The sequence below is a fragment of the Diospyros lotus genome, chromosome 8 (assembly GCF_014633365.1).
Source record: "Diospyros lotus cultivar Yz01 chromosome 8, ASM1463336v1, whole genome shotgun sequence".
In the NCBI taxonomy this organism is placed as follows: Eukaryota; Viridiplantae; Streptophyta; class Magnoliopsida; order Ericales; family Ebenaceae; genus Diospyros; species Diospyros lotus.
The window spans coordinates 2,033,385-2,045,693 of record NC_068345.1 but is presented as its reverse complement, the minus strand read 5'-3'; the positions used below and the strand labels follow the sequence as shown (position 1 = coordinate 2,045,693).

General features: G+C 35.0%; 2 protein-coding genes across 5 annotated transcripts; both read right to left on the bottom strand.

Annotated features, from left to right (window-relative positions):
• Nucleotides 1-2,452: 2,452 nt before the first annotated feature.
• On the bottom strand, nucleotides 2,453-7,824 carry LOC127807670 (GEM-like protein 1). 4 transcript variants are annotated; one of them, XR_008024776.1, is made up of 5 exons: nucleotides 7,076-7,824; nucleotides 6,796-6,897; nucleotides 5,438-5,709; nucleotides 4,692-4,866; nucleotides 4,282-4,511 (listed from the first exon to the last, which is right to left on the bottom strand). XR_008024776.1 is itself a non-coding variant. In XM_052345701.1 (4 exons), the coding sequence occupies exons 1-4, from the start codon at nucleotides 7,425-7,427 to the stop codon at nucleotides 2,800-2,802; spliced, it is 906 nt and encodes a 301-aa protein (XP_052201661.1). In that variant the 5' UTR covers nucleotides 7,428-7,681; the 3' UTR covers nucleotides 2,453-2,799. The 4 variants fall into 4 exon arrangements, 3 of the variants coding, with proteins under 3 accessions (XP_052201661.1, XP_052201663.1, XP_052201662.1); XM_052345701.1 differs by lacking the exons at nucleotides 4,282-4,511; nucleotides 4,692-4,866 and adding an exon at nucleotides 2,453-2,979 and having other exon boundaries at nucleotides 7,076-7,681; XM_052345703.1 differs by lacking the exon at nucleotides 4,692-4,866 and having other exon boundaries at nucleotides 4,286-4,511; nucleotides 7,076-7,816.
• Nucleotides 7,825-8,435: 611 nt separating this feature from the next.
• LOC127807671 (uncharacterized) lies at nucleotides 8,436-11,230 on the bottom strand. The gene is made up of 6 exons (XM_052345704.1): nucleotides 10,812-11,230; nucleotides 10,612-10,710; nucleotides 10,258-10,299; nucleotides 10,018-10,147; nucleotides 8,840-8,941; nucleotides 8,436-8,740 (listed from the first exon to the last, which is right to left on the bottom strand). Exons 1-6 carry the CDS (start codon nucleotides 11,040-11,042, stop codon nucleotides 8,655-8,657), a joined length of 690 nt encoding a protein of 229 aa, XP_052201664.1. The 5' UTR covers nucleotides 11,043-11,230; the 3' UTR covers nucleotides 8,436-8,654.
• Between the last annotated feature and the right edge of the window lie 1,079 nt (nucleotides 11,231-12,309).

Here is a 12,309-nt window from a genome sequence, read left to right as displayed (position 1 = left end):
TTTTCAATTATCAATTAATTAAATTTTTTGAGTTAATCAATTAATTAAATTCAATTTTACTCTTCAATTTAATTTAATTAATTAATAAATTTCAATCGATTCAATTAGGAATGCACTTGGACACCTCAATTTATATATGAGAATCTTAAAAGATAAAGGAGATCTTAAAATGTAAGAAATAAAAAATATATATTTTTTAAAAATTAAAGAGGATAACTGAAAAATCTTAAAGGGAAAATATGGCCCCACCTCTGCTGACAACTGCGGGCCGTGCTAGGTCAAGGCCCCTAGGGGCTAGGGCCTATTACCTGGCCCCGATGGCCCAGAAATGGACCTTTAAATAAAATAATTTTTGTATATTTAAGTAATAATAAATATAATTTATTTTTAAATAATATTTACTTATTTTTTATATTTAAATAATTTTATTAATTAATAACAAATATATTTGGATCATCTAATTAACTAATAAAATTATTTTATATTAAAATTTACTAAGCATAATAAGTTTATATGTAATTTAGAATTTCTTGTTTGTTAATATTTGAGAAGATAAAAATAATTTAAAACGTGATGTATTTTTACAAAATAAATAAATATATTAATTAAAATTATGATTAAAAATTTTAATAATAAAATCTATCAAATGATAGCTGATTGATTTAAAAAGTATTAAATAATATTGTCCTACAATATAAAAAATGGCTATACAACAATATTAAATTAAATTTAATTATAATGAAAATAAAATAAACTTAAGATCAAATATTAAGGAGCAATTATACATTGTCCAACTCCCCTTACCGACGGCCTTACTGAATCTCCACCGTGACGTGCCGTCCAACTTCGCCGTACGTCTGCTCCTACCATTGACGCTCCTCACCGCGGGAAAAGGCATCCTCATGACGACCACTAACGGGAAAGCCCACGACGAGTTGGCCGGACGATGGGAAAAGGGCAAAGTTGGTGTGCAAGGTGATCGCAGGACGGGTAAAGAAGAGCTTGGAGTGGGTGGTGGAGGAGTACGACTCAATGGCGGGCCTTGCCGTGAACGTGTTCAATCCTAGGGCTATATTACCCTGTTTCGTTGTAATACATGGTGGCTTTAATCAGCTGTATTTTTCAATTGTAAAAAGGAACTTAAACAAGTTTAATTTTGTTCTTAGATACAAATTTTCCTTGACCTATTGTATTACATTTGATTGAATCAAGAGCATAAATTTAAACGTCTTTAATTATAAATTTATAATTAATAATATAGTGAGTGAATTTTATTATATAATATGACTCAAATAATTTATTTCTAATCCAATCTCATTAAGATGTTCTATGCAAAGTCGACAAAGAAAAAAGAGAAAAAATAAAGCTGTCAACAAAAAAGAAGAAGGAAGGAGGCGATCGACGAGAAGAAAAAAGGAAGGAGATTGTCGACGAGGGGAGAGAGAGAATCCAAAATACTTCAAAAGGGGAAAAGTTGGTGCTTCTTTTAATAAGTCTTGCAATTGTCTATTATTGCTCAAAAATGTCGATATTTTGAAAGTCAAAATATCACACAAATTTAATTTGATAAGTCCGCAGTAAGTGGAGTTGTATAAAATTGCTCAATATTAGAACCCACAAACCAGAAGGTGACACATTATTCCTGTAATAACAAAATGATAAATGTTACTTTAAAAATAGACACCAACTCTTTTTCATTATCTCAAATTATTATCTTTTTAATATTTAAAAAATAAAAAAAGCATAAAAATGGCTTGATTATTCAACCGGTCTAACATAATTCTTGTAAAAACCAGCCAATATTTTATCGATTTTTTTTTTTTATTGAACCAGACCGATTTTCTACTCGATTCACAACCCAACCAATTCAATCCAAGCCCACCCATATAGACCGTATCAATTGAATAGCCGAGTAACATAAAACGTATTGAATCATATAACAAGAAACTTTCAATGAAGATTGAAGAGCTAAAGTTCATGTGACTAATCCCATGTGATGGGATTGAGGCTCTGTGATGATACGATGATCAATGGTTGAGATTAACCACCTAAGCTAGTTGTTAATAGAACAGAGTAGGAAGCAAAATACATTCATAAATATAATGCTGATGTATCACACACACACACACACACACACACACAGATGCTATATATCTGCCTTGCAGACAAGGCTCTTGCGATACTGCTATTGCAATAGCAAGAAATACCACAGAAGAGAGTGGCTTAACCCAGGCATCTACTAAAAGTGAGAATGCAAAGAAAGGAATACCAAAAGTAGTGGAAGCATGCCTAACAGGTTTGGAAGACCATCAATGACCTCATCACTGAACAATTGTTCAACAGAGGATCATCGATAGGCTAAAATGCCAAGGATGAACAGGTTCATGTCAAATGTGGCCCTCTGAAAGTAGGAGTCAGAATATGAATGAGATGGATCAAAGTGGAGAAGGGATTCAACAAAAACAAAAACAATCATTTTCAGGATCAATATTACTTGTTTCGGTCTCTACAAGGAGTCAAACTTCAACTGGACACTGAAACAAGAATCACAACAAAATTACGATGTCATCTGAATGTAGATATGGTAAAAAAAAATCTACAATATATAGAGGTTACACCATGCACTATAGATGTATCGCAGAAGAAAAAATGAAGACACTGAGCTCCAGAAACACACTAGAATGCTAAACACTCAAACAGGCAACATACAGCATATATTAATTCCCTGGACAGCCTAATTTTCCCTGTGAATGACATCAGTAACTATTGTGACATAGTAGAGAATTTTACCCATGCGGATCATGAGCTACGTCCCTCCAGTAAGCCTTTAAAATTTTTGACAGCACTGTCATAGTTTACGAAGCCCATGAACCAAAATTCATGATTGTCAACAGAGATAATCTGGATGAATTTTTCAGCAGGCTTGACTTTGCTTGTTGAAGGATTAACTGCTTTCAGCTGATGTATTGGGAGAACCACCTATGCAAACAGGTAGAGAAAAGTGTGCAGAGCACTGTCAGTGATACTTAAGGAAAGGTTAGTTATTTCACATTGAACAGAATGGTTAATGATGACAGTAAGAAGCAGGAGGCTCTGCTCAATTAGTTGTAACAATTAACAAGATAAGTGTGATGTCACTAACTAATGCTTCATAATATTGAACATGCTATTTATCTCACGTCACAACTCTGGGTGCTTGATCTCAGATCCTTCAGGTCAAGGATTCACCACCACGGGCACATGAAGGTGTGGTAGAAAGCTCTTTCAGTTTGCCAAAAACAAGATCACGTATAAAATCAGTCGGATCAGGCATAGATTATAGTTGTCCTGAGATGCACGTGCATTGTTGCACAAATGTCTTTGATGTAGTCATGAGCCGTGCAGGTTACATAATACATACATTAGGAAACAGAAATTTATAGTATGCTGAAAAGGGGAAGAAGTCCAAGACTACAGATAGAGTAAGCAGTAAAGGGGAAGGAGGATAAGGTGGAGTACAAGAAGTGTCAGACAACTTGTTTGCATGTTTTCTGCAGAAAATGATATTGCTAACTGGTAAGAAATAGATAGAACTGAATTCACATCTACTTTTATTTATTCATGAATTACAGAAGAAACTCATAGCCAATACAATATAGCTATAATTAATTGATGAATTAGAACAGACCCAGAATAAAGGCCCAATAATCAGACAAATGGAATCTATATCAGGAGAACATAGTATTGTAGTCCAACATATCCATAGAACCAAATTTCAAATTAATTAATTCGAAAATGTAAACTCCAAGCTACACAATCAACCAAAGAATAAAGTTGGAGTATCAAGACAATCTCTAACACAAAATTTGACACCATACTACTGTATTTGATGAACCCATAATGTCAATTTAAACTAAAAGACAGTTGATATGTTGCAATTTGTTTCCTTGAGGGATAAATTTCAGGGCACAAGAAAACCTACAATTCAACAACTAAGATTTCAACTTCCAATTCTGAATAACAATCATAGGATTTGTGTAGCTCCTCACTCTGGCAACAAACAGATTCAGAGATTAATGGCCCTGCTGTCTGACTTTAAGCATTTCACCTTGAAAGTTGAAACTGACACTTGGCACAAAAGCAAACTACTACCCCTGACAGATCAAATCAACTTCCTAGAAAAATGCAATCCTACAAGTCTTCCATCAACTATGACTCGCCTAGGGTGTCTGCCACTTCTTTTTTTTGTTGTGTGTGTGCTCCGCCAGGGGCGCGGGGGGGGGGGGGGGGGGGGGGGGGGGGGGGGGGGGGTGCAGCAGCTAACTAGAAAGGTAAGAGGGGAGGACGACCAGGGTAGTTCTCTGCCAGAATGTGACCTCAGCAACTCCTATCCTTGTCAAGCCTGGGGAAAACTTGAAAGGAACATAATTTTATACTTGACCGCATGAGAGAGGTACAAGGGGACTGGATTCCCCTCATATGGTATTTGTTCAGGGACCTAATACCTCAAGTGAGTTTGCTTCCTTGACCACCTGCAGGAGGAGTGAGCACAAGTCAAATTCATGACCTCCAAGAAGTGTTCTTACCCGTTAACACCATTATCATAGACTAGCACCCTCAGTGCATGGGAAAATGCTCAAGGGATTAGAAACATCTTCCAACAAAGTTTAACAAATTGAAGATCTCCTAATGTTCTAAGAATAGTCGATTACCTTCTTAGAGAAGTATTTTCTTTGGTTGCCTTGATGGCCATAAAATTTAATGTAGAGCTCGAGCTCTTATTGCATTCGAATTTCATTTCAAATGGACCAGCTAGACAAAACTTGATGTGTATCCGTACAAAGTCATTCTATGCCAATGGTTCCAGAAGCAGAGTTTCCATATGTCCTAAGACAAAGATGTACAGCTTTATTTATTCATTCATTTATTGTTGGCAATCAAGGTTATACAGCTTCAAGAGTTACTTGATTCAGTATCTTTTCATCAACAAATCACACAAAGAAATGCATCAAATAACACATTTAAACCTGTTACTAACAGCTTCATATTTCCTTTCTTCACGAGTACACAACATCTTCGTTGAAAAATCTTTCTTATAACTTAAGAACATAGTAGCTCTCCATGTTTCCAAAATTTCACATCTCATGATATCTTTCATTGTATTTATAATCAATGAGTTCAGATAATCAATATTGTAATAAATTCTAAATTTCTATATTTAAGACATATTATCCACATCATTTACGGTTAATAACATAAACCCTCTAAGTTGTCACAACTCCGCAAGTTAAGACACAGTAGAATTCATAAATGTATCTTAAATTTTATTTTATAAACACAAAGTCACAAAACTCCCACTTTGCAAGGCTTAACAAAGGATCATAGTTCCTTCTAGAAGTTGTAGACATCTGCAAGGTAAGGATACCACATTCAACCTTTCCAATAGAAGTCAGTATACCTTATAATAGCTCCATTGAGTCTGGTCATCAACTTTGTAAGAAAGGGGATTGTCACTACAAAATCCTAGCTTTGCAGTAGACAAATATAATATCCCCATGACTGGACCTGCTGAAGTTGAGAGGTAGCATGCATATGACTTCAAAAGTTTCTCCTCAGGAACAGTCTCAAAAGTTTGTCGAAAGACCTTCTCAATTCCACCTTCTGCAAGAACTTTTGTTCCCTGAGCAATTCTTCCAACTGCAGCATCAGCGAAACTGGGACCCGTTTTCACTGTTCCAATTAAGGATGATAAGTTGAATCCAGACATCCTTAAAGAAATTAGGTAACTAGACACAGGCCAAATAATTGCTGATGATAACAAATGTTCATCGTATGTTCTTTTCAACTGTATGTGATACTGCACTATAACTGGGAAATGAAAATAATGATAACTGGACAGAAGAACAGCATAAACAGTGACCTAAAATTAAGATAGAGAGCATTTCCATGTGAATAGGGTAGAAGAAAGATGTACTTGTGCTACAAGTATCAACTTTCATACATTAATAAAACTGGTCTTTAACTTTTTAAATCATACATGAACAAGAATAACATTTGCTGAAATGGGAACCCATGCAAGAAAGAGAATCATCCAAAAAAGAGTTCTTACTGGACAACTTAGAATGTAGTTATTAAGGCATTAACAAGTTTAAAGACCATTGGCAGCCATTAATCAGATTACTTTACTGCATATAGTCCCGGATTGAAAAATAGGGTTCAACCAGAGAAACATGGTTTAAACAACATGCTCTATGTACAAGTGCATTAGATGTAGAGTTCCAGAATAAAACAAGAAGAGAAATAAAGTGTAGAGTAAATGGTTGCCACAGTTAACTCACCAAGATTGTGTAAATTTTCAAGTACCATATGTGCTATCTGCTGGCAGTGGAAATGTTTTCATAAGCATAAATAAACCACATGCGCACATAAAATACGCCATCTAATGCTTACCAAAAATTACGTCATTTAAGCTCCATCTATGAAGCATAGATATGGCAACATGACATTGTACTGATGCATAGAAAGGGGACACGGAAAGTGTGTATATATATATATATATATATGTATATTCAACCATCCGTTAATACAATTAGATTCCCATGTTGGTAAGGCCAGGCATAAAAGATTTTGACGTTAGGTCAAAGAGGTAGAGAAAGAGAGAACACAGAACGGAACCCATAGTCCTGAATTATGTCAAGGCTATCAAACATACACTGAAAATGGTCAGAACAGTTGCAGCTCATCACGCATGGTGTTAATGAGTTAATGTCTGCGCGCGCACATAATCCAAATCTGAATTACGAAGCAAAGACTTACAGTGCTGCCACATATTGCCAGCAAGATCCTCGGCCTTCTTAGTTGCCTCCGCCGCCTTCTTTCCCCATTTCCCTAGCACATCCTTAACCGAATCCATCTTATCTACGGCCCCACAAAAAAGAGTCGGCAAACACACGATTACTTCAAATCTTAGAATCTTCAGAGATTTGGTTACGCGTCAATTAATTAAATTAACTAGAACTAAATTGAAAAAATTCCAACACCAAATCAATCATATGATTAAACAGAAGAACAAAACTGGAAGCTGACCAACACTTACTCTTGGAGGAAGAGGCCGGTAACGGCGAGGGAGCGACATAAGGGTTGGACTCGGGCGGCATGGTGGTGGCGGACTCCTGCTGAACCGGAGCAGCAGGAACTTGCTGCGACGAATCCCTCGGGAGATGCTCAGCCGCCGGATAAGGCGGAGGCGGCGGAGGTTCCGAGGAAACAGAGACCGTAGTCCAATCCTCGGCGGGCAGAGAGACGTCTTCTTGATCGAGCTTAGGGTACAGAGCGGAGTCGCCAGTGTGAGAGCCATGCTGCTGCTGCTGGGGCGGCGGTTGATCCGCCTCCGGCTGCGGATTTCCCCGGCGGGATTGATGATCTGCCTGGTTCGAATCCTGATTCATTGTACTCGTTCGGAGTATTTCGATCGGATATCAGAGACACAGAGAAATTGCTTATGAATCTTCCGGACTGAACTGAAGCTTTGAAATCGATCGTTCGGGAAGAAAACGTTTGAAGAATTATCGACACGCAATCCACATGACACCTGTTCGAAATTTCAAAAGATCTTCAAATCCGACCCCCGCGTGTACATGGAATGACATCCGTGCCCTTGAGATGGACATGACCGTGACACTCTGAATCTCTCTGACTCGAAGATTTAAAAAAAAAATCATTCACACTTATGTTTTTAAAAATGATAAAAAAAAAAATCATTGGCTTGAATTTACTCTAATAAATAAAAAATAACTAAACTAATTTTATTATTGACGAACCAACCCATGAAAACCCATCGATTGTCTTGTGGCCACACACACAAGAAATAGAAATATTCATCTTCTTCTTTACTTATTTTTTTATATTTACTATTATCATTGTTCGTTGTCATAATTTAAATCTAACAACATGGGAGAAATTGGTTTACAATAGAAAAATTAAAATAAATTGATATTATTTAAAAAAAAAACCGTATAATCTGAATTTATACCTTAGAAATTAAGATGTTGCATGCAATTTAATATAACTTAATTAGCATTAATTAACTTAATTAATATTTAATTAATGTTGTTACTAACGGATGGAATGTCTTAGCTAAAAAATAAATTACAGGGACCTCCAATGATGTTTTAAATCACAAAAAGTTCTCATGTAAATGGCCCGGCAACATGGTGCTCAAAGGCAATCTACCCAAATATTTATTTAACAATAAAATTACATGAAATTATATGAGTTTTGTGTTGATTAGAACAAGAATTAGTTATGATTCATATGTGCAATGCTTGTATCTGGAAATAACTTTGATTAATCATAATATTTTTTTTTTCTTTGTTTTTGCCCTCACGGCAAAAGCTCTAGATTTTTGTTTACACTTAATAATAGAAAATTATTTTTTACAATTAATAAAATCATCATTAAAAAATAAGAATCAGAATCTTTATTCATAAAAAAATACATTTATGAATTCCCAAATAATGGCTAACTATAACATGGTAAAATTCATTTGTATGAGTGGGATCGAGCATTTTTAATGGGAATAAGAATTAGTTAAAACATATGAAACTCGAATTTAAAACTTTTAATTTATCGATATTATCAGCTATCACCAAGCTATAAGCCTGATGCTTCTTCAATCATAATTCTTGTTCTTCTTCCTTGTCGGTAATCCCCAGTTGAATCCGTTCAACAAAGCTCAGCATGATTGGCAAGCCTTTCTCGTCTGAAATAAAAGCAAGAGGCGAATATAATTGCCAACAAAATTGACACAAACTATTAGGATATGAAGAGAAGAGAAATTAATTAGTTTGGAGAAAAATACCAAGTCTTGGAACTGTGTGGCCTTTGGGATGATTAATCACCGAATGATCTACAAATGAATCCAATAGTTCGATCCCATATTGCTTCAGGAAATCCGTTTCTCCTGCAACAAGGAGTGGGCAGATGAAATCAAGACGAGCGTGTGTTTTATACATCATTTTATTTTTGATTCATGACTAGGGGTCAAATTTTGTTTGGCTTAATAAATTTTAAAAATTAAATGTTAAATATTGAATCTAACTTATAAAACACTAACACCTAAGTGAGTTGGGTTTCCCAAACTTTATCCCTTATATATATTTTTATTTTTTTCGCAACTGAAAGCTACATTTGGATAATAATTAGGGAGCCCAATAGATTTGTAAACTCACTTATGTATCAGCTTATGTGCCACATTTTAATTAGTCTGATAAATATTAAATGTTAACATTTACCATAACCTAACTGATTTGGAGAATCCACTAGGTTTCCAAACTTTTTTTATTACATTTGTTTTTATTTAGTTGTCATTTTCCTTGATTAAGGATTTTTTAAATCAGTGAAAACATATTTTATTATTAAGAAAAAAATTTATTATTATTTCTAAAATTAGACCGTTTCGAGATCACCCTCATAAAAAATATTTGAAAAAAGTATACTAACATCCCTCCAATTTATCTAACTCTAAAATTAAAGCATAATTTTTAATCATATGCAATCAAGCAACCCTTAATATATCATGAATTGGTTGAATATATCATATATTCGAGGCGTTAATAAATTGGATATCTAGTAAAATTGTTTTTATAAGTCAATTAAGATAAGATTAATTCCTCTACCCCAAAATCTATAAATTGTGTAGCGGATGACTATTAGAAGAGTAAGACACTTAAACGTGAGATCTCAAATCTTGAAGTGAGATATCACAGGCAAAATTATCCTAAAAGGTTTTAGCTTTAAGTATTTGATCAAGACTATGTACATCCAATCGTGGACACTTATAACAGCATTCTAATTAAGCATTCCCCTGATCTATCCTATGCTGACAGTAACACAAAAATTTAGCCTTCCAATGCAATTGTATTTAGCTACCAACTTGGCATAAGCGTGCCAGCATATTCATACCAAAATAAGTGGGTCTCCAATAGTAATAACATCCAAATTAGTTAGTCAAACCAACAAATTAGTTAACGGAAATACCTAAAAAGTGGATGGAAGGGCATTGAATAGGAGAGGAATATGCCTTCTCTGCCAGCAATGGTGCCCGCAGCTTTGCTCCTCCAATGATTATCGCAAATTTTATTTTGGGCACTTTGGTCAGAGCCACACCCTGCAGAAGGAAAAAACAGTTTATATCCCAGCCACACCCATCATTTCAATACCAATTTGAATTCATTATTTCATGCCAATTGAAGAAGAAAAATAGCTATCTGTAAGTACCTGAGCTTGTAGCCCCGCCAAGGCAGCAGATAAGATGGCACCCTGAAACATCATTCATGGCTTCAAAGTATAAATCAGATAGTAACAATAGAGTAAAAGAAAGAAAGAAAAAAAAACAAACTAGAATATGCATGAGAATTTTCTACACACATCCAATAAAATAATTTATAATTACAGAAAAGAATAACTATCACATAACTGTAAATAATGATGTTTTTGGTAAAGCGATCCATCCAGTAAGGATATGAGTTTTCTTCTTCCTTTCATCTGTTCTACTGATGAGTCTATGGGAAAGGTTTGCTATGTTGTTGCAGTGTTTGACGCGAATTAGATTAGAAAAAGAAGAAAAGTAACCTGAGAGAAACCTAGAAGGCCGTCGATAGGCCCGTGCTTGATCATGCAATCCTCTATATACGCGAGGCACTCATCGAAGTTTGTATACTCCGTAAATTCCTGAAAATAAGAGAAGAAAATTATCACAATTGCATCAGGAGATTCCGAATTTGATGCAGGCTTCAAGAGCTAGGGCTGAATAAACAAGAGAGGGAAGGGACCTTGTTGAACTGGAACCATTCGAAATACGGAGGATCGAAGACGGTTTCGACATCGGATTTGCCCTGGGCAGGGAAGGGAGCGTCGACGAAGACGAGATCGAGGCCGTCGAGCACCGAACGAGGCCATTTCTCGACCTGCTTCTTCAGAATGACGCCGCTGGTTCGGAAGCCATGGAGGCACAGAATCCTCGGCCTCCGCTTCTCCTCCTTTTCCCGATTCTCGCTTCCCATCTTTTTCCTTCTCCTTCAACTGAATCAAAAGAAACACTGTGGCTATGATTCTTCTGTCGTATGTGATTCTCTCTCTCGCTCGCTCTTCTTGCCTGCAGATTTACGTTTCTCTATTTAAATGGAAGGCTGGGGAGCACGTTCCGCCATGGCCAGTGCCGTGAAGAAGGAGAGAAGGTTCGCGCGCACGCTGCACGCTGGTTTCCCATTCTATTGTAAAATCAGCCCCGTTTGACTCTCTCCCTCTGGTGACCTGGCCGGGGCGGCTGACCATTTTGACCATGTGAACTATATTACGTCTTTATTAATAAACATTTATTATATAATAAATAACCATTGACGATTTATTAATTATTATTATTAAGTGTGATATAAAGTGCTATATTCGAATAATATTTTCATATAAAAATAAATAAATTTAATGAATGAAAGTAAAGGAAGTTAGTCCCAACGGTGGACTGATTAGTCCAAAAAATAAAAAAATAAATTGCTCAAATCAAACCAACACAAATTGTCCGTAAACAAGTGGTGAATAAAATAATATGAGACATGCACACAAAAAATATATTATTTACATATTTTTTATAAATTTTTGAACGTTTCAAAACAGTAAATCTTCAATGCTGATACTATATAATTATTATAAAAAATAATCAGAAACACCCACAGTGCAAGTCTCGTAAGGCTCGACTCTTGTATTGTATATAAAAAGAGATTTGTATTTCAAATTATATTTAAATATGTAAGAGAAAGTATCTATTTATAAATAATTGGTGGTATAGAAACCAACTTTCTTACTTATTCAAGAAAAGTGAGAAGCTAAATCATGTTTCTAATAGAATTAGATAAATCATATATCTCAATTATACTCGATAAATAAAAAGACAAATTTTACTCGTGATAAAATAAAATAATCAAATGATTTATCTTAAATGTATTTATATAAAAGATAGTCACCACTCATAAATAATTAAGTCTATGCCAATATAATTATATTTTTAGAATAATGTTATTCATCTAAATTAGAGGTGGCACATTTTTATTAAATAATAAAAATGTGTAAATGTCTATATTTATTATGCACATTTTCATTATTCAATAAAAAAGTGTTATCAGGACCGGCTCAAGGGCTTAGGGGGCTCTAAGCTATCATTAATTTAGGGGCCCTAATCCTTTAATGAAAAATTAAAATTTTATTAATTTTTATTTTAATAATAAAATTAAAATAATTATTTATTAAGTTGAAGAGGTGGAGCTCTAGGCAATTGTC